Source organism: Pelodiscus sinensis, chromosome 6, assembly GCF_049634645.1.
Source record: "Pelodiscus sinensis isolate JC-2024 chromosome 6, ASM4963464v1, whole genome shotgun sequence".
Lineage (NCBI taxonomy): Eukaryota > Metazoa > Chordata > Testudines > Trionychidae > Pelodiscus > Pelodiscus sinensis.
In genome coordinates, this window is record NC_134716.1 from 23,978,755 (window position 1) to 24,003,859 (window position 25,105).

The following is a 25,105-nucleotide window of genomic DNA, read 5'->3' on the forward strand; positions in this document are numbered from 1 at the left end:
GTTTGGCTAATACATATGGGTATGTCTACTCTACCACCCTAGTTCGAACTAGGGTGGTTAATGTAGGCAACCGAAGTTGCAAATGAAGCCCGGGATTTGAATTTCCCGGGCTTCATTTGCATCTTGCCGGGCACCGCCATTTTTAAATGTCCGCTAGTTCGGACTCCGTGCCCGCGGCTACATGCGGCACGGACTAGGTAGTTCGGATTAGGCTTCCTATTCTGAACTACCATTACTACCTAGTCCGTGCCACGTGTAGCCGCGGGCACGGAGTCCGAACTAACGGACATTTAAAAATGGCGGCACCCGGCAAGATGCAAATGAAGCCCGGGAAATTCAAATCCCGGGCTTCATTTGCAACTTCGGTTGCCTACATTAACCACCCTAGTTTGAACTAGGGTGGTAGTGTAGACATACCCTATCTTCCAGGAAAGCCATCCATTTTTATAGATAAAAACAAATGGAGACTATACCACTTTTGTTGACCATGTATGCCAATGGCTAATCACTTTCACTTAAAAACTTCTAACTTGAATTTGTCCAGATTTAAATATTGTTCCACTCCAGTCTCTTCATCCAACTGATTAGACAGTCATTCAGTGGGGCTACAACATATATAGTCATGCCCGCTCAAACCTAAAAGGAAAATATTTTAGCCCTTTCAATTGTTTTTACTGCTGCATGATTTTCCTTTGTTTCCTTTCACCATGGTTCTCTGCCCAGCCACTCTATAGTTTAAAACAGCAGAACAAAGCAGAATCTTGATGCTTGTCTGCTGTACTGTATTCTCGCTCAGTTTAATCAGGAGAATTAATGTATTTTTTCTCACAGTGCTTTCAGATTGAACTGCTGTATTGAGTTTAGCCCTTGAGAATGCTATAAAGTAAATACTTGTATTTTAATAGGGTAACCCGCATTAAACAAGAAAAGCATAATTTTCTTCCTTTAGCATTTTAAATGGCTTTATTGGTAATAAGAGCATAAGCAAAATGCAAAGTTTAATGCTAGTGAACAAGCATCAACACAGATTTATTATATTACAAATGCTGAACCTAATATGCACTTTATTTATCCTCTGATTCTTACAAGTAAATCCAGCTATATAATACTCTTTAGAGGAAAGCTATGAAAAAAAGAAAAAAATTAATGTGGTCAGAAAAATGGCTAAAGTGAAGTTTCTATTACAAATAATTTGTAAGAGAAGACATCAATGATGAGGGCATGTGTTATGAATGGATCATAACTGACTACCGATTATGGCTCTCAATTGGAAGTAAAAAAAATTCCAAGACGAAAGAGCTAGAATAACTTGACAGTGTACAATTATCAACAACATAGAAAAAATTAATTCAAATTGGGAGGACTTGGATCATATGGCAGCTGATAAGCAAGCATGGAGAATGTGGGTAGCTCAATGTGCTGAAATGCATGGGATGGACTAAGGTCTTAAGTAAGGTATATTAGAGAAGGATACAATCCATGTTTAATAGTTCAAATCAATTTAACAAGGGTCTCTCCTATTTAATTCAATTCCAAATCAATTTAATAAGGATCTGTCTATTCTGCACACAGATGCATAAAATTGCTTTGGAAAGCCAGGGAATTTCCAATTTGTATTTAGTTCTCATTTTTCCTCCTAAAATCATCATTATATGTCTGCAGAGCTGTAGCTCTGGATAGTCTGAAAAAGTGAGGGCAAAAAGGATCTCCCTATTGCAAGCAGAAATGTTAATGAAAGAGTGGCAAATGTTTTTCCCCCCAATAATTACAAGTTTGGCATTGGAGAGAATTTCTTTCCAGTTTGGGGGTGGGGGTGGGGGGAAAGGGAGGGGAAGGAGAAGAAGAGGTAATGAAAAGGAAAACCAAAACCAAAAGGGAATAACTGGAAGATAGCTAATGTGATGCCAATTTTTTAAAAAGGGCTCCAGAGATAATTTTGGCAATGACAGGCCAGTAAGATTGACCTCAGAACTGGGCAAACTGGTTGAAACTTCACCAAAACACTGGAGTCAACAAGCATGTGGAAAAGGGGGATCCAGAAGATCTAGTGTACTTAGATTTTCAGAAAGTCTTTCACAAAGTCCCTAATAAAAACTCTTAAAGAAAGCTGTCATGGGATAAGAGGGAAGGTCCACTCATGGAATGGTAATAGGATAGGTATAAATGGTCAGTTTTCAGAATGCAGACTGGTAAATAGGTGTGTCCCTCAGTGGTTTGTACTGGGTCCAGTACTAGTCAACATATTTATAAATGATCTGGAAAAAGGGGTAAGAGTGAGGTCACAAAATTTGCAGATAATGTAAAACTACTCAAGATAATAAATCACAAAGCAGACTGTGAAGAGCTACAAAGGGATCTCTCAAAACTGGATGATGGGACAACAAAACGGCCAATGAAACTCAATGTTGATAAATGCAAAGTAATGCACATTGGAAAACTAATTCCACCTACTCATATAAAATGATGGGGTTTAAATGAGTTGGTACCACTCAAGAAAGAGATCTTGGAGTGATTGCTCAGTGGCAGTCAAAAGAGCAGAAAGAATGGAATTAAGAAAGAGATAGAAAATATTATATTGCCTTTGCCTCTATCCAAATCTATGGAATGACCACATCTTGTATACTCAGTGCAGATGTGGTTGCCTGTCATGGGCTATGTCTAGATTACGTACCTCTTTCAAAAGAGAGATGTAAATTAGACATATCGAAATTGCAAATGAAGCTGGGATTTGAATTTCCCGTGCTTCATTAGCATAATCACGTCATGGTGTTTTTTTGAAAAACACTATTTTGAAAGTGAAACCATGGCCTAGACGTGGTTCTTTTGAAAAGAAAAGCCTTTTTCGAAAGATCCTGTAAACCTCATTTTTTGCGGAGTACAGGATCTTTCGAAAAAGGCTTTTCTTTTCAAAAGACCGGTGTCTAGACTGCGGTTTCACTTTTGAAATAGCGTTTTTCAAAAAAACGCCATGATGTGATTATGCAAATGAAGCACGAGAAATTCAAAACCTGGCTTCATTTGAAATTTTGATTTGTCTAATTTACAACCCTCTTTTGAAAGAGGGATGTAATTTAGACGTACCTATGGGGTGGACTCACCACCACAGCACCTTCTTCCAGTAGCACTGGGAATTAGCGCCTCCTTCCGGTAGCACTGGGTGCCTACCGGTGTCTTCCTGTATCTTCACTCCCCTTCATCCTCTTCCAGATCCACGTCACCCTCCTAGGCCTATGTCTACACTGGCGGGTTCTTGTGCAAGAACCTGCAGAGTGTCCACACTGCCCGCCCCCTCTAGCTGAAGATCTACAGTACGGCGTCGGAAGACAGGGCTTCTTGCACAAGAGCTATGCTTTTTTCTAACAAGTGTAAGCCCTCTTGCGCAAGAGCTCTTGCGCAAGAGGGCAGTGTGGACGCGCGGCAGGGATTTCTTGTGCAAGAAAATCCTAAGGCTAAAATGGCCATCAGAGCTTTCTTGCGCAGGAGTGCGTCCACACTGCCATGAATGCTCTTGTGCAAAAGCACATGGCAGCGTGGTTGTGTTCTTGTGCAAGAGTTCTTGTGCAAGAACCCGCCAGTGTAGACATAGCAAAGCAGTGCCCACTCCCATGATGCTTAGCCCCCTTCTGGGGGGAATGGGTGTTTATCAGTCTCTGCACTCCAGGGTCCTCCCTCACAGGGAACACCCAGTTCCCCTATAAGCTCCTTGACTCAGTGACCCACTGCCAGTCTTCATCTAACCCCTGCCTCGGGGCAAACTGCAGTCTGTAATAGCCACTCATCATTGGCAAGGGGGTGTGGACCTGCTGCTTTTGTCTTCACTGGCTGGCTCCCTGGAGCCCATAGTAGTCTCAGGCCTTGCTCCAGGCCCTGCAACCTGGGAGCTTGCCTGGCCAGAGCTTCCCCAGCTCTGCCTGCCTTTCCCCAGCCCTGCTCTACCCCCAGGAAGCCAGGTCCCTCCTACTCTCTAGACAGAACAAGAGTGAGTCTTCCTCTATCTCTCCCAGAGCCCTTCTTTATATAGCCCCCAGGGCCTTAATTAGCAATAACTGCCTCAGCTGGGGCTTCACTCTCAGCCCTTACTCAGAGCTGGGTTTTTGCCCTTAAAGGGCCAGTGCAGGGCAGATGCCCTGTCACATGCCCCAACTCAAAAAAAAAAAAAAGAGCCCACCAAGCTAACCATGGCAGAGAGATTTGTCATTGGCTCACTGGGAAGGGTAGATAAGTGTGGACCTACTGAAACATACTGAGTTTACTTGATGGGCAGATACTACTCCATCACCCTCCCTGAGTCACTTACTGCTGGGCTATGTCTAGACTGGCCAGTTTTTCTGGAAAATCAGCCGCTTTTCCGGAAAAACTTGCCAGCTGTCTACACTGGCCGCTTGAATTTCCACAAAAGCACTGACTTCCTACTGTAAGGAAGCAGTGCTTTTTGTGGAAATACTATGCTGCTCCCGTTCGGGCAAAAGTCCCTTTTGCGCAAAACTTTTGCGCAAAAGGGCCAGTGTAGACAGCTGAGATTTGTTTTGCGCAAAAAAGCCCCGATTGTGAAAATGGCGATCGGGGCTTTTTTGTGCAAAAGCACGTCTAGATTGGCCACAGACACTTTTCCGCAAAAAGTGCTTTTTTTTTTTTTTCCTATAATTCACAGCAATCAAATTACATAGCCCAAGGGTTTCAAAAAAATGGATGCCTAAAGTTAGGCTCTTACATCTGCGTTTAAGTGGATAAATATGTGACTACTCTCTCTTTTACTCTGGCACCAATGCCCATATGTATTTCCTGAACTGAAATAGTTCATTTAGCCCTGCAACAAATCATACTGGAGTCTATGTACTCAGTAGAAAGCAAGACAAAATATAGAAGAAAAGCCACCCCTCCAAAAGCTAGCTAGATACTATGGCTCTGAGTATCCAGGCCACTCTAGACTAAAGCTGTTAGAAAGGCAAATAGCTCAGATACTCAACTAGATACTGATTTACTCAAGTCAATGTGTGTTTTGTTTGAATAATGGTTAACCCCAAGCACTACTTTGAAGCCTAGAATATCCGCTGAGTGAGTGTGAACTGACAGAAACAGCTACAAGCATAATTGAGGGTTTTCTTGCTTTAGAGTATCAGGTTCAATCATCACTGGGATTTGTGGTCTATTACTTTCTAGTTTTTAAGTTCTCAGCAATTTTTGGCCTTTTCATAAAAAACAAAAACATGCACACATGATTCTGTGAATTACACCTGGTGACACAACATGGGCTTTCAGTCTTTAGGTTTATACATAAGGGGAAGATTTTTCAGCAGATTTAAACTAGTTTAGTGCCACTGACTTCACCAAATGAGGATTTAACCCCTACACTTCATCATACGGTACGTCTAGACTACATGCCTCTGTCGCCAGAGGCATGTAGATTAGGCTACCAGACATAGGAAAATGAAGCAGCGATTTAAATAATCACCGCTTCATTTAAATTTACATGGCTGCCGCGCTGAGCCGACAAACAGCGGATCAGCTGTTTGTCGGCTCAGTGCGATAGTCTGGACGCGCGGGTGTCGACATCAAAGGTATTTGTCGACCACCCAGGTATGCCTCCTGGGATGAGGTTTACCTGGGTGGTCGACAAATACCTTTGATGTCGACACCCGCGCATCCAGACTATAGCGCTGAGCCGACAGACAGCTGATCAGCTGTTTGTCGGCTCAGCACAGCAGCCATGTAAATTTAAATGAAGCGGCGATTATTTAAATCGCCGCTTCATTTTCCTATGTCTGGTAGCCTAATCTACATGCCTCTGTCGCCAGAGGCATGTAGTCTAGACGTACCCTAAGAAAGGGTACCTTCCAACATCACAGCACCTTTTAACTGTGGTACCAATTTAAGTGAAGTCTCAGAGTGAAAAGAACCTCATATTGACTCATCAAGACTATTTCCTCAAACATCTAAGTTTTCTTTGGAGGTCTTTCATCCTAACAATTACCCATCCCATACACGCTTATTGTGGGATCCTACAATAACTCAGAATGAAATTACCTATTTACATTATGAAAATGCATGTACATTTCAGGATATTTTTACTCTTTCTATGTTGTGTCACTAGCATTACAATGTTAAGGGTACATCTGTGGCCAGCATAGTACACCCATGAAACAACAACTAGAAGAGCAAAGAACAAGGCCTGAAGATTAGGTTCTTCAGGGGTTTCTCCAATAATCTCCCCTCTTAACACAGAAAGTCTACTATCTGAGTGGCTACGTCTACACTGGCCCCTCTTCCGGAAGGGGCATGTAAATTTCACTAGTCGTCGTAGGGAAATCCGCGGGGGATTTAAATATCCCCCGCGGCATTTAAATAAAAATGTCCGCCGCTTTTTTCCGGCTTTTAAAAAAGCCGGAAAAGAGCGTCTAGACTGGCCCCGATCCTCCGGAAAAAGTGCCCTTTTCCGGAGGCTCTTATTCCTACTTCAAAGTAAGAATAAGAGCCTCCGGAAAAGGGTGCTTTTTCCGGAGGATCGGGGCCAGTCTAGACGCTCTTTTCCGGCTTTTTTAAAAGCCGGAAAAAAGCGGCGGACATTTTTATTTAAATGCCGCGGGGGATATTTAAATCCCCCGCGGATTTCCCTACGACGACTAGTGAAATTTACATGCCCCTTCCGGAAAAGGGGCCAGTGTAGACGAGCCCAGTATGTATCAGAAGAGCTAATTCAGTCCTCTATATTCCTCAAAGAGTTACTGATAGTCATTCTGGAAATAAATCAGTGAAACCAGTGGCATTTATAGCACAAGACTCTCATTCAAATAGATATTTGTGGGCAACTTCAGATGCCTATTAATTCCAGCATGACTTTTGTGGATTACAATGCACTGGCAGCATTACATTTTATGGCAGGAAATATCCATTGCCATTTTATTATGCAGTCACGGGCTGATAAAGAGGAAGGTTTCTCATTCTGGTACACTTAGTGATATCTCTTTGCTGTAAATTAAAACACCAATATTGAAAACCCTTATGCATATGTTTAGCTTTACTCATGTAAGAAACCCTGTTGTTCTGTAAGGAGATGACGCCTCCTAATGTCCCACTACAGTATTTATGGACTCAGGTCTCACAAATACCTAGAGAAACAACTTTTTTTTGAGGGAAACCCCCTCTGCCTTTGTTTGGGGCATCTTGATTAGTTTACAGGTTGACGATTTAAATAATCGCCGCTTCATTTAAATTTACATGGCTGCCGCGCTGAGCCGATCGGCTGTTTGTTGGCTCAGCACGGTAGTCTGGACGCGTGGGTGTCGACATCAAAGGTATTTGTCGACCACCCAGGTATGCCTCATCCCAGGAGTTACAACTGAAAATGATCTCACACAACTTAGTGCTGGACTCTTAAGCCTCATGCCACTCCCATTCCTTATGCTGGACATTTGGATACCCATCTTCCTGGAATTCCCTGACAAATGAGAAGCTTCTCATTCCAAGTTTAAATTCATACCAAACAATTATACTCTCAATTAAACACATTGACTTTCATCTTCTCCAGGACTTTCTGGCAACAATTTCTAGCCATTCCTGCTTAAGCCTCTACTCCTGGCATTTTTGCCTCTCAGACCCTAAGGAGAACCTGCAAAGAGCCTCTTTCTTGTCCTGCACTCCTCTTCATGCAAAATGCCTCTAACCACAACCCAATTGGGATTGATTGCTCCAAGTGAATTAGTCCCAGGTATACTCAACTGAGCTAAACTGGCCCCTTTCGGAGGAAGCTACTATGTCAGGGGACTAGTCCCTGTTCTTATCCGATGGAACATATTGAAATGTGTACATGAGTCAAGTTAATGGACTCTTTCTCTCCACTCATCTGAGGAAGTGGGTTTTGCCCATGAAAGCTCATAATTTTTTCTCTCTCTCTCTAAATGTTTATTAGTTTCTATGCTGCTACAGGGCTACTTTTTTTTTTAAGTTACAGACTAACACAGCTCCCCCCTCTGAGACTTCTCTTGCATAGGTGTTAGCAGAATCTATGCCAAAGACTGGGAACCAGAAAGTGCAAACTCCTTCAGTTAAGATTATGCTTTCTGGCAATCAAGCCAGTTGCTCAAGAACATTAACTACAAACCATGGGTATCAGAATATGTTTTATTGTCAAACATAAAAATTGGTACTTTCAATCCCTGATGTCTGGTTTTGAAGATAAAAGCTCATTTCTTTCCCCTTTTTTAAAACTGTAAATATAGGATTATAAAACAAAACCCAAACCCACAGAAATAAATTAAGATAAAGAAAAGGAAAAAGCAAACACACCACCCAAAACGAGAAAATTTGGAAGCAAAAGCAAAATTCTAAAGTGAATTCAAAGTATGTTTTCCTTTTAAAAAGGATTTTTTTTCTTTTGCACACAAAATGAAATAAAATAGCAGCAAAGGAGGAAGATGAATACAAGTGCACACACGTCCCTCTGAACGTCCTTTATATTAACCAAAACAGTAGTATTCATCAGACTCCATTTGTGGATGCTTGAGCAGGGGTTGAGAGTCCTCTAGCACAGAAGTATCAGTGAACTGTTCTAAATCTGAAGGTGTATGGTGACCTGGTATGTCATCCACCAAAGTGTCCAGGTAACTCCCCACTGATATTCCATCCAGTCCATCACTACAGTCTTGTAAACTGTTACAGCTGCCCTGCAGGGAGGTCTCTTGACTTTCCAGCAAGCTGCAAAGGCTGCCACTCAAACTACTGCCTCTGCTGGTAATGGCTCCCTTCTCTTCAATCATCCATTTTATTGATTCAATGCTTTCGTTGATGATGAGCAGCTGGCGCATGAGCTTGACGTCAGTGGCTCGGAGATTAACCTACATGGTAAAACAATAACAAAAAAAATCAATGTTATTGTATTTTTAGACAAATGGGAGTGAAATCAATGTAAACAGTATCAGGCCGTGAAAAAGTAAATGCTAAGCAGATTTCATGCTTGAGAGCTGGATTTGATATGTTTAATAAAGCAGTAGAGAATGCTAACTTTTGAGAGATATTATTCCATGTCAGTATGCCACTATAACATACTAACTATCAGTACCTTGGCTATACAATAGAATATACCTTGGCTCCAGTCTGGTGGGGCCCCCGGTTAACTGGTAACTGGTAAGCAGTCACCCAGTGATGTTCCTACCATGTACATCCCTGAAGTTCATTATCTTTGCACATAGCCAGGCTAATCCCTATGATACTGGGTCTCTTCTGCACTTCCCTCTCTGCTCTTTTCTTGTTCACTCTGTACATGGAGGTGGCTTCCATTGTGTTGCTTATCCGTATGGCTGACACAGAAAAAGATGAATGGATATCCTTTGACCTGAAATCTGTTTGTCAACTCTGCCTTGGACACAGACTTATTTACCCAGCACATTAAATACAATCCATACATACATCTCACAACAATTATGAGGTCCAGTATGATCTAAGATTTTATTCAGAGACCTTACATGACACAATTAATGGATAAATACCACGGGATTGGAATCTTCAGTATAATGAATTTTCCAAGCCAACAAAGATTTGCAGTTTACAGAATACTGAACCATTGCCAGATGGAACCTATAGTCCTTTGATAGTGGACTCTTACAATTAAGGCTAAGTTAGACTCAGGATCTGTGGTCAGTCCTTGATTGTGCCACAAACTTCATCTGTCACCTCATAATTTAAGTAACTTGGCTATATATAAAATGCAGATGATTGAAAATTGTTTTACATGCTGTGGAGATATATTCCTTAATATCCACAAGGTGCTCAGATCTTACAGTGAATAGAACCATATAAGTAAATAGATAAATTAAAAGTTATTCATATATTATAAGGCCAGAAGTCCAACTTCTTGTATAAAGTCCTATAAACTTCCCCAAAATAATTCATGGAGCACAACTTTTGGAAAACTATCCAATCCTGAATTTAAAATTGCCAGTGGAGAATTTACACCAACTTTTGGTAAACAGTACAAATAGTTAGTTACTTTCATGGTTAAAAATGTATATCTTGTTTCTACTCTGAATTTGTCTAGCTTCAACTTCCCACCACTGAATCATGTTACACTTTTCACTGCTAGACTGAAAAAGTCATTATTAAATATTTGTTCTCAATGTAGGTACTTACAGACTATAATCAAGTTGCCCCTTACATTTCTCCTTGTTAAACTAAATACACTGAGCTCCTTGAATCTACTGATTCATGGTTTTGTATTCCTTTCTCATAGCTCTCCTCTGAACCCTCTTTAGTTCATCAACATCCTTCTTGAACTATGGATACCTGAACTGGAGAAAATATTCCAGAAGCAATTGTGCCACAGCCAAGTATATGCGTAAAATAACTCGTGTACTCCTACTCAAGACTCCCCTGTCCTATGCATCCAAAGACTGTATTAGCCCTTTTGGCTACTGCATTGCATTAGGAGCTCCTGTTCAGCTGATTATCCATCATAATTCCTAAAATCTTTTTCCGAGTCACTGTTTCCCAGGATAGAGTCACCCGTTGTGTAAGTATGGCCTACATTCTTTGTTTCTAGAAGCCACCTTGAATATTTTAAATAGAAAGGCCGGGTAAAAATATTTAAATAAATAAATAAATAAATAAATAAATAAATTTTGCCATACTAAAATATATATTGTTTGGTACATGAATGCAAAGTGGGGTTTTCAGAAGCACTTCAGCACTGGCCTTACTCTGACATTTAGCCTTCAGCCTTTGGGACCAACTTCTGCAGGAGCAGAGTTAAGCTGAGGTGAATCCCAACCACTGGGTTTCTGTAGATATAGGTTTTGTATGTTAACAGCCATACGGGTCCTGAATTTTGGAAACATGCATATACAATGTGAATAATCCCACTGATTTCACATGAACTATTCATGTGGGAACCAGATCCATATTTGATAAAATATATTAGACACAGGAAACATGTGCAACTGATAAAATATTGTCTCAGGTGGGTAACCGAGTTAGTCTGTAACTATAAAAATAACTTTTAAAAACAATGAGTAGCCCTGTGGCACCTGAGGATACGTCTACACAGCAGGGCTACAGTTGAATTAAGCAACACATCTTCAGCTACATCAATTGCGTAGCTTAAGTCAAAATATCTTAATTCAACTATCGGCACTGTGTACACTCTTTCTTTGACTTCCCTTGCTCCTTGTGAAATGAGGTTTATCATGAGTCAGAGTAAGAAGTCCTCCAACTCAACATTATTTTGAAATAAAGGCGTGTAGTGTAGACGTGCAATATGTTATTTCGGAATAAAGTAGGTTAATTCTGAAATAACGCTGCTTGCAGACGTACCCTTAGAGATGAACAAATATATATTTCTATAGTATCATGAACTTTCATGGACAAAACCCTTTTCAGATGCAATGATCAAGATCATCTCATCTGAAAAAGTGGGTTTTGCCCATGAAAGCTCATGATACTATAGCTATATATATTTGTTAGTCTCTAAGGGTATGTCTACACTACAATGTTAGTTCGAACTAACGGACGTTAGTTCGAACTAACATTCATAGCCGCTACACTAGCGCTCCGCTAGTTCGAATTTGAATCGTACAAGCGGAGCGCTTAGTTCGAACTAGGAAAACCTCATTTTACGAGGATTAAGCCTAGTTCGAACTTACTAGTTCGAATTAAGGGGTGTGTAGCCCCTTAATTCGAACTAGTGGGAGGCTAGCCCTCCCCAGGTTTCCCTGGTGGCCACTCTGGCCAACACCAGGGAAACTCTATGCCCCCCTCCCGGCCCCGGACCCCTGAAAGGGGCACAGGCTGGCTACGGTGCCCGTGCCAGGTGCAAGCCTGCCAGCACCCAGCCAGCAGACCCTGCACCTGGCACGGCACAGAGCCACCCACCCGATGTCCCCCAGCCCATCCCCTCTTCCCGGGACCAGGCTGGCGGCTCCCGGGAGCTTGCCCTGGACCGCAAGAGGCGGGCACCTTCCTGGGCTAGTGCGGAGATCATGGACCTCGTCCACGATCTCCGCACTAGGCACAGGAAAGTGGCCGTCTAGGGCAGGAGAGCTGCCAGCCTGGCCACCCAGGAGCAGGTGTGCATGAAAATCAAGGGGTTCCACTGAGACCCCCGACCCTGAGCCCTGAGCTTACAATGGCCGTCCTGGGTCAGACCAAAGGTCCATTTAGCCCAGTAGCCTGTCTGCCGACAGCGGCCAACCCTAGGGACCCTGGAGGGGATGGACCGAAGACAGTGACCAAGCCATTTGTCTCATGCCATCTCTCTCCAGCCTTCCACAAACTTTGGGCAGGGACACCACTCCTACCCCCTGGCTAAGACTACTCCATGGACCCAACCTCCATGACTTGATCTCACTTCCCTTTAAACTCTGTTCTAGTTGTAGCCTTCACCGCCTTCTGCAGCAAGGAGTTCCACAGGTTAACTCTTTGCTTTGTGAAGAACAACTTTCTGTTACTAGTTTGAAGCCTGCTACCCATTCCTTTCCTTTGGTGTCCTCTAGTCCTTCTTTAGGGAAACTCATGAAGAACTTTTCTGTGTGCACCCTCTCCACCCAACCCCTGCTTTTAGAGACCTCTATCCTGTCCCTGCTCCATCTCCTCTTTTCTAAGCTGAACAGTCCCAGTCTCTGTAGCCTCTCTTCATCTGGGACCTGTTCCCAACCCCTGATCATGTTAGTTGCCCTCCCCTCTCCCAGCCTTTCTCTTCCCCTCTCCCACCTCCTTTTCCCAGTCTCCCCCAGTTTTGTTCAATAAAGACAGAGTCAATGTTGGAAGAAACGTTATCTTTATTTTGTACATCAATAAGAAGGGGGGCTAGGGAAGGGTAAGTGGAAGGAGGTGAGGGAGGAATGGGGTACGAGCCCCCGATGGGGAGGACTGGGCTGGCTCTGCGGGCTTCTGGGGGTGGAAGCTCTCCTGCAGCCCCCCGATTGCCCGCTCTTCCCAGATCGCAGCCTGTGGCAAGTGCAGCCGGGCTGATGGCAGAGTGGTGTGATGTGCCCAGTGTGGGTACTCCGGGCAATCCAAGCCAGGACTGCTTTGCAAGCGGGGCACCCCTTAGAACTGTCTGTCTGGGATGGGGGTCGGGACCCTTTAAGCGCAGCCCTCGGCTAGCCTGAGACAGCATCTCCATGCTCTAAGTCCTCCTCTGATGCCCTGCCGGCACTGCTTCCGGCTATCCTTAAGCCCTGTTCATGGTCCACTCAATGTGGACTTGCTAGTTCGAATTAGCAAAATGCTAATTCGAACTAGTTTTTAGTTCTAGACGCGTTAGTTCGAATTAGCTTAGTTCGAATTAACTAATTCGAACTAAGTTAGTTCGAATTAACGTTGTAGTGTAGACGTACCCTAAGGTATGTCTAGACTACATGACTCTTCTGACAGAGGCATGTCAATTAGACATACTGACATAGTCAATGAAGCGGGGATTTAAATATCCCTCGCTTCATTAGAATAAAAATGGCTGCCACATTGTGCTGGCTCAGCTGTTTGTCAGCACAGAGCAGCAGTCAAGACGGGGATCGGTCACCAAGGAAAGCCTTTGTTGACCGATCTCTGTCTTGACTGCTGCTTTGTGCCGACAAACAGCTGAGCTGGCACAATGCGGCAGCCATTTTATTCTAATGAAGCGGGGGATATTTAAATCCCTGCTTCATTGACTATGTTGGTATGTCTAATTTACATGCCTCTGTTGGCAAGAGGCATGTAGTCTAGACATACCCTAAGGGTGTATATATTGTATGTTTAGTCTCTAGGGTGCCAATGATAAAATACTGGTATTCTAAATTCAAATAAAGTAAAATGTATGCATTATTAGTACATTGATAATATTTTCTAAATATATAAATTATGTTTGTTACATTGAGTCTAAAATGGTTTACAATCTACATGTCTATAAATCTATATGTTTACAATGTTAAGAAATATTTAACTAATGAAAATTTACATTTTTATAAAATGTAAAAGTGTATTCTCTGTATGAATTAGTCATTTTTTGTGATGGTTAATTCTGAAATTATATATACTACTGTAAATGTCCATATTTAAAATAGAATTTAATTCAACTAAGAAATAAAAAAGAAAATGAATAAAATCTGTCATGCCATGCAATGGGCATTTTATTTTGTATGTGCAAGTCCATAATTTCTGAACGGGAATATTGCATCACCATTGTTAATCCACAATGGCATGGAAAGGAATCTATATTCTGAGGAACTGAGTGCTTTATCTGGTTTTGGCAAGGCTACCTTCTGGACATGATTTTTCCATAGAAATGTTTAATTGCAAATCTTTCAAATATACTCAATTACATTATCTTGATAGAACCCCTCTTTCAATAAATCCTTGTTCTGTTAGTTTGCTAGGTAGTACAGCAGACATTTCAGAAGCTTCTCTAGCTCTTATATCCCTGAATTTTAGAAAGCCTGCTTAAGTCTCTCATGCACTTCTCCCTTCCCTCCCTGCCTTAAAATGACTTTTGCATTATTTTCATGGCAGCATCACAAACATTACTAAGTTAAGGGATCTGGGACTGTGCAAAGCAATATTGCCAATCACAACTTTAATCATGTTTTTCATCCATCATTATTTTTATATGAGGTTTTGAAATCAGAGATTCATGATATCCCATCCCTCCTCCCTAAGCAGTTTCCTTCACTCCCACCAATAAATCACATCAAGACATTTGCCTGGTCTCCTGGGCTGCTATTGTGACAATAGTAAATCACCCCCCACATATAATGCAAGACTTCAGCAGCTTGCTGAAACTCAGCAAATTTAGGAAACAGGAATTTCCCAAAAGGCTAGTTAAATTCAGCACACAATAACATTACCATGAAAAAAGTTGTAATAAAGAATGTAATAGCTACTTCTTGAAGTCAGTTACTGCCATAATTACATCCCCAGCTTCAGCACTTATGTAGAACAGCCTACTTAGTAGCAATTCTTTGCATTTTTGCTGACTTGCACTCTCTCCCTACACATCACAACTTACTCCCAATGGGCAGGTTGTACTTTTTCTCAAAGAAAACACAAAAGGAGGCCCACACACTACAGGTTGAAGCTGCTCTGCCCTAGGCGTCCCGGATTCAGCCGCTGGTCAGTTTTAGCAGCGACTGAATCGGGGAAGCTGGGGGTAGAGCAGCTCCAATGGTCCAGCTGCCCGGAGCACTTCCGGGTTCCTGATGGTGCTGGACCATCAGGAGTGCTGGACCATCGGATTTTTACTGTATATAGTTAGTGTCTAAGGTGCTACAGACTACTCTTTTGTTGGTTTCACACTAACATGGCTATCACTCTAAGACTTTCCTCAATAGCGTATATTTCATCAGATAACAGAGTTCTACCTATACCATTTTTACCACTTATATCTACTTTAGTCCAGACCTAATCTCATTAGTTTGCAATCATGTGGTTTTAGCCAATGTAACTGTAGAGGTAAACAAATAAATTGCAAGAAGATTCAATTAATGTGACTAAAGGAAATATAATCACATCGTGTTTGACAGCTCCATTTATTACAGCACTTTAATGGATGTGTTTCACAGAGACAAACTGCAGAGATTAGATTCATATCTAAAACTATTTAAAAATACTAGTTTAGTTTTAGTAGTTCATATCTAAAACTACTTTAGAACTACTTTACACAACTGCTCTTATGACTTAGCAGTGCACAGCACAGGCTGGGAAACATTCAGATGAGTTCAATATTCTGGCAAATGATTGTTGTCTTGTCCTCCTCCATACCATGTAACCAGGGCTACTGGCTGCCCAGTTATGGCCTATCATTTAATTTGACATTGTTTGTTTCAGAATGTTGTGTGTCTTCCTCTAACTCATTTAGCTGTTTTCATGCTCGCTGATGTTCACAGTTAGCTAGGAGAGCCTTTGATGAGCCTTAGCTGTGAACAATCTGGAGATGCCCCTCCTTTTTCAGTTTAACCCCCTCACATATAAGATTGTTCTGCCAAGAAAGGATTTTCTACAAGGACAATCTTTACTTTTAAAGAGTTTATAGTAGAAAACTATCATTTCTGATGGAAAGTGAGCTACAGTGAGAGTGAGGGATTGATTCTGATTGCAGTGTTTTAAAATCTAGGTCATGATGTCTAGAATTACTAGAAAAGGCCTTTGGCAACCACTAGTTGAGGCTTTGCTTTCTGAATGTGGCATACAACAAATTCCCTTCTATAAGTGGTATTATTAAATTGTTAAAATAGCTCTTTGATCTTTTAAAATATTCCACCATTCCTTTATTTTAGTTGAAGTGATGTGACCCACTTTTCCAAGGGCAGAGCTGCAGCTGTGTTAATGTTAGCTATATATGTACTTCAGGTAAAAATAAGGTATGTAACTTTAAATTTCACAAGACTCCCATAAATGGTGGTGATGAGCAAGGAAGTGCATCAAGTATATTAAATGAGACGAGCAAGGAAGTGTGACACGATGTTGCCCAAGAGCCAAATCCTCTATCCAGAGTCCATCCCGAGTAAATAGGATGAGTGTTGGGAAAGTTAGTGGGGATATAGGAAAGGAAACCCACCATTGGCCTAGAGCTGAATAGTACCAGTCACGTACCTTAAAACCAGCATAATTGGGAGGAGACATCCTACATTATCTGGATAGGAAAGGAAAAATAAGCCAAACATGTTGGCTGCTTAAAAGCCACTCAGAGGTCTGGAGTGTGAGAATCAGTTCTCGGGAGAAATATTAATAGGACACAGAAGCAATTTTCTTCCAGTCTGAGAAATACTGCCAATTCCAGTGACATTTCCCATTTGTTGTACAGAGAATTTGAAACCAGTACAGGCTGAACTCTCCAATCTGGCACTCTCTTGTCCAACATCATCCATGGTCCAGCATGATTTTAGCTAGCTGGATGTCCACGTATCATGGGTGTGGCCAGGTTTCACACAGTCCCATAAAGTTTGTTTACAGACACCAGTCCTTGCTCTCAGTGTTCTTTGCTGTTATTTAGGTCTAATTTACCCTTAAATGTCTTCTAAGAGTCCACACTAAGGGCAGGTCTACAAAAGAAATAACAAGGCGAGCGTCCACACAACGCAGACTGTTATTTTGAAATAATGGGCTTGTTATTGCGAAGTAATAATTCCTGCTTGCGAGGAGGACTAATGCTTATTTCAAAGTTGTTATTTCAAAATGGCATTAGTGTGGATGCTCCACTGCTACTTTGAAATAATTGGCCTGCAGGGGCCTCTCACACCTGCCCTTCTGGCCATTCTGGCCATACCCCTGACAACTCCACTGATTACCTTCTCTTGCAGACTTTAAAGCATCTGGAAGAAGGGAAAGGACTTGTGGCACCACATCAGCTCTTCCAGCCTCATGCCACACAGTACTCTTCTCTGCAGCCATGGCAGACCCCAGCACTCCCAGCAAGTCCCCATGGCTGCCAGCATGCCCACAGCCACCTCTGAAGCCACTGGCCATGGCAAAAGAGGGCACTAGCCTGGACTGGTGCAGAGATCCTGGATCTCATTGAGGTGTGGAGTGAGGAGACCATCATCCAGGATCTCTACACCAAGAAGCTCAGCACAGAAGTCTATGGCCTGATGGCTGCCAACTAGGCACAGAAAGGGCCCAGCTGCACCAGGTAGAGCTCTGGCAGGCCTACACAAAAGCCAGCGAACAAATTTCCCATTCTGGGGCGGCACCATGCACCTGCAGCTACTACTAGCAGTTTGATGCCATATTGGGAGGGGGACTGGTCACCTTCCGCTTCCCTTGTCTTCGACTCTTGCCAGGACATGCCTGTCGTCAGCTATTAGTTACTGTAGTATTTCTTTCATGTTTCCTTTCATGAAGTGTATAAAATATGTGAATCTCAACTTTCTTGCCCTAATTGTTCTATTTCCTCTCTTATCCATATTGAACAATTTTTTGGCACCAACTATGGATACCACTCCCTTTATTTTTTCTACAGGTTTAGTCTTGCTTTCCTTGGGATTTAATCTCAATATATCTGCCAAGCCTTAAAAAAAATGTTTTAACAATAAATCCACATAAAAAGTTACCTTCTTATGAGTTTTATGAGTCTTTCCCATTTCCTAGCAAAGCAATTAAGCATATTCTTTTTTTGTATTAATTTTCTCATTACAAAAATTCTCACATGGTATTAACTGAGTGTAGTTCAGTGAATTCATTAATTTGTTTTCTCTTCTGGGGAATGGAAGAAATCACCTATATATAAGCAATATGTAGACAGTGCCACGCTATTCAAAAGCATGTAGACTAACCAGCTGAAAGCAATCAAGTCCATCAATTGCAGTCTTTGGCAGACTATGTACATCACAAATCAAACTCTAAAGAAATGAATAAACTCATACTCGGACCCAATGTACATGACCATAATTCTTTTGCAGTCACTAGAGTTACGTGTATTTATAACAGTGATGAATTTAGCCAGGAAACCAGCATTCTTCATTTACAAAGTGACAATCACAAGCAGGGTACCAGATCCTGTACTTGTAGATGAATGGACTCTTATGAGCTATAGCTTAATATTTATTCTACAATACTTCAGATGCTTTTATCAGGAGAGGTTTCCCACAATGGTAAGTGCTTTATAAACACAGCCACCACATCCTGTAAAGCTTATGGCTTAGGACCTTTAAACTATTGTGATACAACCATTATTCTAAACTAATATCTCACAATGTAGTATAAGTAGTAGAGTCTGTTTTGCCCAACAGAACACAAGAGTGCTGCTGTTAATATCGCCTTGCATTTATATTCTACATTACATCTGATGACCTGAAACTATGTCAATAACTTAAAATAATTTAGCCTTACAACACCTGTGTGTGGCAGAGAAATTTTATTACACCTTTTATTACTTATAAAAAGGAGACATGGAGATGTTTAAGCATGGAAATTTGAAAGTTAGTCCCTTATGTTAGGGTCCCAAGTATATGAGCAACTTGATTTTCATAGGAGCCCCTGGAATTCCAGACCACTTGAGCACATCAGTGGTCTCATTAACCTGAATGAGATCTTGCTGAATTGAGGTCTCAGTCTTAATTTATGTGCCTAAATTCATACTCATGCACCAAAATCAGGGGTCTAGATTTTCAGGAGCACATTCCTTTTTAAAAGTATCAGCCCATTTATTTAGGTTCCAATATACAAATTTAGGTGCCTAACTTCTTACCCTTAAGTTTGAAAATCTCCCATGTGTGATCTTCCTAAGACCACACAGGAATTCTCTGCCAGAGCTACAAACAGAATGCTTCCTGACTCCTATCCCTGTGAAAATCACTCTTATCCCCATAAACTTAAATTAGTAGTGCTTTAGATAACTAATTTCTATACCATTTTGCATTTCTTTCTTCTTGGCTTCTGACCTGATCTATGCTATGTTGCGTGGTTAATAGTATTTTTATTTCCCATTCACCTTGAAGGGTTTTTAGATTTACAATGAATGCACTTTAGCACATTATCTGAAGGCTGTAGTTCATGTGAATTACATTTTAGTGAAAGACAGGTAGGAGTGGGAACTGCCAGTCTCTTGGTCATTCTATATTTAAGTCACATTTATAATGACTCATATTTAAACTATTCTGGCAAATAAGAGAAGTGCATAATCCTTGCATTTTTATTACTTTCTTTTCACTTAGCAAGAGTGATTGTGGTGAAAAAATAACTTAAGAAAACACTGAGAGAAAAAAAGTGAGTTAGCAGCTTCCATTTCTTGCCTTTTAATACCACTTTTCTTTCAATCCTCCAAAATACCCAAAATATTTTTAGTTGATTTTCCCAACATATATTGTTATCAGTACTAAGTTGATGTTACCCAACATATATTGTTGTCAGCTCTTTTAAAATGAGCAGTTAGTAAGCCTTCACAGTTGCTGTCTGAGCCCTTGACCTTGCTGGTTTAAACAGCCTTGCCATGATCTCTTTTCAGCGTGCTGCAGTGCTAGAGAAACTATGCATTCAAACCTCACAACAGATGTTTCCTTAGGACTTTTGTTACATTTTGTAGCAACATAATGAGAGTGGCCTTTAAACAGGAGAGAGGGACAGCTTCAGTTTGAGAAAGTTCTTTTTTTAACTGTAAGCACAAATCCACTGAAAGGCAGAGTAGGAAAACAGAGCACCTGAAAATGGCACAGAATCAACCACCTGTCATTTTTAATGAGGAAGTGTGCATGGTAAGTCAGAGTGACTACTTATACACTAAGCAGGCAGAGCAACTTCTCAATGAAATGCTCTTAAGTGTCCAAATCATCCCACAAAACAGTTCCCAAACCATTTTTGGATGTCTGCAAAATTGTTTTAAGCATGAATATTTTACTAGCTTAATTACTCATGTTTTTGGTACAAAGGTGAGATTAATAGTTTAAAGTTATCCTATTAAACTACAGAAACACAAACAAATGTAAAATTTTGTTCACTAAATGATCCATTTCAGATTCATTAGATCAGAACCACCCACAGTCAAGTTGTGCTGGAATCATGCTAGTTTCTCAAGGTCTCTTCTCCCTTACACTGAACTTTATTTGGGTTATTTTACTACCATCTGCTGTTCTTTTTGCCAAATGTTTAGCAATATTTGTGCTCCTCACAACATGAGCCTGTTATAGTACTAAGAAAAATAATTCTATGCCATTCCTCTCAAACAGTGTTCTCTATCTTGAAGTTACATGTGACAACCAAAACATTCACACACACCCAAAAATTCTGACAATATTTTATTGTGCAAAAGGAAGAAAGAACAGAGAAAAAACCCTCTTTATATCTCTGGTAGTTATAATGTATCAGACTGGCATATTCATCTTCGGTTCAAGAGCTTAACAGTGAGCAATGTAAGCCACTATGGGTACATCAACACGGCAGGGCTTAAGAAAAATTAAGCTACACAATTTCAACTACGTCAATAGCGTAGCTTAAGTCGAAATAGCTTACTTCAGCATTGGCGCTGTCTACACAGCCTAAGAGTCGGGTACTTGGAGCTATTTTTCATGGATTCTTCAATAGTGAAAATTAAGTCCTGTGTAAAAGGTTGAACACACACAGAAATTACCATACACTGAAGGCAAATTGATCATTTGAAATACTGCAAGACCACAGAATTAGGTGTGAGAAAGGCAGATGCCTAGCATATGGCACTAGAAGGACCACTGCATTAGATGAGATTCAAATGTTTCTTTAAAAAAAATTGTTCTAGGGCAACAGTAGTATATGGAGGTGACAGAAGTGGAAAGCTTCAGAGCTGTCCTGACTTATGGTAGCCTAGATTTTTCAAAATCCCTTTAAGTAAGCATATGCTGCTGTTTATAAATAACAACTTTTGATGTTACAAATATGTCTCAACACATGGAGGTGAAACAAAATATTCAGAAAGCCCATGATGTGGCCCAAATATGTTGGCAGATATGATTATACAAGTGCAAACAATAAGGTCAACAGCCAGTGGCAAGAAATGGCTGCTAGAGTCAGCAAGTGTTACAGCAGATGGTACAGGATAGAGTCATTATAATATGTTCCAGACATCTGGCTCAGCAGCAACACACAGTTTCACTTCTCCCGCATCCCTGCCCATCAGATGGCATCAAGGCTCAATAATATAAGCTTTTGTCACTGAAATGCCAGGAGTATTAGTATACTTGGGTCCTTCCAGACACAATGGGGAAGTGAATTTTCTGATCTGAAGGCTTTCCATTGAGAATGTCCTGTCAGTAGCTTTCAGGTGTTTAAATCTGCAGATAGCAAGCTCAAGCACTTCAGCTGATTTAGCTGAACACCAACCACTAAACAGCCAGCAGTCAAATCACATATGAGTACTTAGGTCTATGGCCTCACTTTGAATTGCATTCAGAAGCAAACAGAAAGCTAGTGTAATTTTGCTGAGGTTGGTCCTTCTTTGAAAAGGGGATTGGACTCAATGATCTCCTGAGGTCTCTGCCAACCCTATGATTCTATGATCTGCTGTTGCAAAATGCTGCCTTTGACCACATACCACTAACCAGGTAAGCTGCTGCACTCTACCCAAGCTGTAGTTTTTGGGTGCTCTTCATGCATAATCTCACAAAGCTCAGTAAAGTAATCCATTCTAGAGGACACCAAAGCATAACTTTCTAGGCAAACTCTACATCTGTGAAACTCCATCACAATCATTGTTCCAAGCACAAATTAAAAAAACAAACACACATAGCCAATGACATCTCCTAGGAGACTAGCAGCAAAGATCCAGATATAGTTTGCTATAGTTTGCGGCACGGACTAGGTAGTTCGGACTAGGCTTCCTATTCCGAACTACTGTTACTCCTCGTTTGGTGAGGATAAAAGTATCAACTTTTCTATAGTCTCTGATTGCTTCCACTAACCAAGCAGCATGACACTTTATCTGGAATACACCACGGCCAGCTTGCCCAAACCATTCCCTTACTCCAAGTAGCATACCCTGCTTTATTAAAGGCCACAAAGCAAGCATGGCGTGGTTCTGGTTCAGCATGGAACATCGAAATCGTGGAGATATAGTGCTGTGAAGGATGTTCTGAAATCACAAGCTGGGCTGCAAAACATAATGGAATTGGAAGTAGTATATATGAGGGAACATTTCGTCAGATCGGAGGGAGGGCAGATGCTTGACAGGGAAACTGAGGGACTCAGACCTGATCAAGGCAGGTAGGAAAGCACTAAGCCAAGGAAAGCCATGGAGAAAACTCGTCAGTACACAGAGACCTGGGAAGGGATGAAACAAAAGGGAAAAGATCTGGAGCAATACAGTATAGTTTTGGAGGTTGGGGGCCCAATGGATGCCATATTTAAAGAAACCAGGCTGAGGCTTTTCAATAGGCAACTAGAAACCTGTCCATCAACCCAGTCACCAGGGTGGAAATCAGGGCAGATTTCAGTGGGGGAAAGACTGTGACAAAGCATGGAGGAATGGATGATTTCTGTTTGGATTTTTAGTTTTGCTCTAAGACTCTTGCTGCATTCAGTTGAAGAGCTGAATCTCCAAACACTGTACTAGTCAGTAAAGGTCACTGTTGACAGGGATGGCTGAGGAGTGGGAGGGATACTGAGGTAGCAGCTGTGTCTGTTCCAGGGACTAGTAAACTGCTTTTATAGCTAAGCACTGAGAAAACATGGACAACTCCTTCAAGATTTGATTAAAAAAAGGGTGTGAAGTTGTGCATTATTTACATGCACACATTATTCTCTTTTCTTGCCAATAAACAAACAAACAAAAGCCTTCCCTTTTCATTCTAGATTCCTTACAATTTCTCTTTTGCTTAAGATGGGCTATATCTATGCTACCAGGTTATTTCGAAAGAGGTTATTTCAAAATAACAACTCCCGAAATAACTATTTCGAGATAAGCTTATTCCTCTTCACAAACAGGAGTACCGATAATTATTTTTAAATAGCAAGCCTCTTATTTCGAAATAACAGGCTTAGTAGTGTGGATGTGCGCCTTGTTATTTTGCAAGAAGTGGAGTGTCACTAGTCCCCGGTGTAGACATATCCATAGTGCCAATTCTGGAGATTCATACCAAATACAATGTTGTGTGCTAAATATTTCCACTGAAAGCTTGAATTCTGCTCACAAACAGGGAGGAACTAATAGGGGATGTAGAGGTGGGTGACAACCTCGGAAGCAGTGATCATGTGATGGTAGATTTCAGGATCCTGACCAAAGGAAGAAAAGAGAGCAGTAAAATACACACCTTGAACGTCAGAAAAGCAGATTTTGACTCCCTCAGAGACCTGATGAGCAGAATCCCCTGGGATGATAACATGAAGGGGAAAGGAGTCCAGGACAGCTGGCAGTATTTTAAAGAAGCCTTATTGAAGGCACAGAAAGAAACCATCCCGATGCGTAGCAAGAGAGGCAAACATAGTAGGAGGCCGGATTGGCTTACAGGGGAAATCCTTGGTGAACTTAAGCACAAAAAGGAAGCTTACAAAAAGTGGAAACTTGGACAAATGACCAGGGAGGGGTTTAAATGTATAGCTCAAGAATGCCAGGGGGTTATCAGGAAAGCAAAAGAGCAATTGGAATTGTGACTGGCAAAGGATGTGAAGGATACCAAGAAATGTTTCTACAGGCATGTTTTAAGAAGAAGGTGATCAGAGAGAGTGTGGGGCCCTTAATGGATGAAGGAGGTAACCTAGTGACAGATGATATGTGGAGAGCTGAAGCACTCAGGGTATGTCTACACTACCACCCTAGTCCGAACTAGGGTGGTAATGTAGGCAACTGGAGTTGCAAATGAAGCCCGGGATTTGAATTTCCCAGGCTTCATTTGCATCTTGCCGGGCGCCGCCATTTTTAAATGTCCGCTAGTGCGGACTCCGTGCTGCGCGGCTACACGCGGCACGGACTAGGTAGTTCGGACTAGGCTTCCTTTTCCGAACTACCGTTACTCCTCACCAAACGAGGAGTAACAGTAGTTCGGAATAGGAAGCCTAGTCCGAACTACCTAGTCCGTGCCGCGTGTAGCCGCGCGGCACGGAGTCCGCACTAACGGACATTTAAAAATGGCGGAGCATGGCAAGATGCAAATGAAGCCCGGGAAATTCAAATCCCGGGCTTCATTTGCAACTCCGGTTGCCTACATTACCACCCTAGTTCGAACTAGGGTGGTAGTGTAGACATACCCTCAGTGCTTTCTTTGCCTGTGTATTCATGGACAAGGTCGATTCCAGGACTAATGCTCTAAGTGAAGCAAGATGGGATGAAGATGGACAGCCCTTGGTGGGTAAAGAAAAGGTTAGGAACTATTTAGAAAAGCTAAATGTACACAAATCCATGGATCTGGACTTAATGCATCCGAGGGTACTGAGGGAGTTGGCAAATGTCATTGAGGAACCTTTCGCCATTATCTTTGAAAAGTTGTGGAGATCAGGAGAGATCCCGGATGACTGGAAAAAGGCAAATGTAGTGCTCATCTTCAAAAAAGGGAAGAAGGATGATCCAGGGAACTATAGGCCGGTCAGTCTTACCTCGGTTCCTGGAAAAATCATGGAAGGGATCCTTAAGGAATCCATTTTGAGGCACTTGGAAGAGAGGAAAGTGATTAGGAATAGTCAGCATGGATTCACAAAGGGCAAGTCGTGCCTGACCAATCTGATTAGCTTCTAAGATGAGGTAACTGGC

General features: G+C 41.6%; 1 protein-coding gene across 1 annotated transcript in view; it reads right to left on the reverse strand.

Moving 5' to 3' along the window:
• Positions 1 to 8,104: 8,104 nt before the first annotated feature.
• The window catches only part of LURAP1L (leucine rich adaptor protein 1 like), a 31,817-nt gene continuing 14,816 nt past the window's right edge, over positions 8,105 to 25,105 (reverse strand). The window contains exon 2 of the mRNA XM_006117845.4: positions 8,105 to 8,831. Within this exon, the coding sequence (XP_006117907.2) occupies positions 8,454 to 8,831 (378 nt within the window). The 3' untranslated portion in view covers positions 8,105 to 8,453. The remainder of the gene's footprint in view (positions 8,832 to 25,105) is intronic.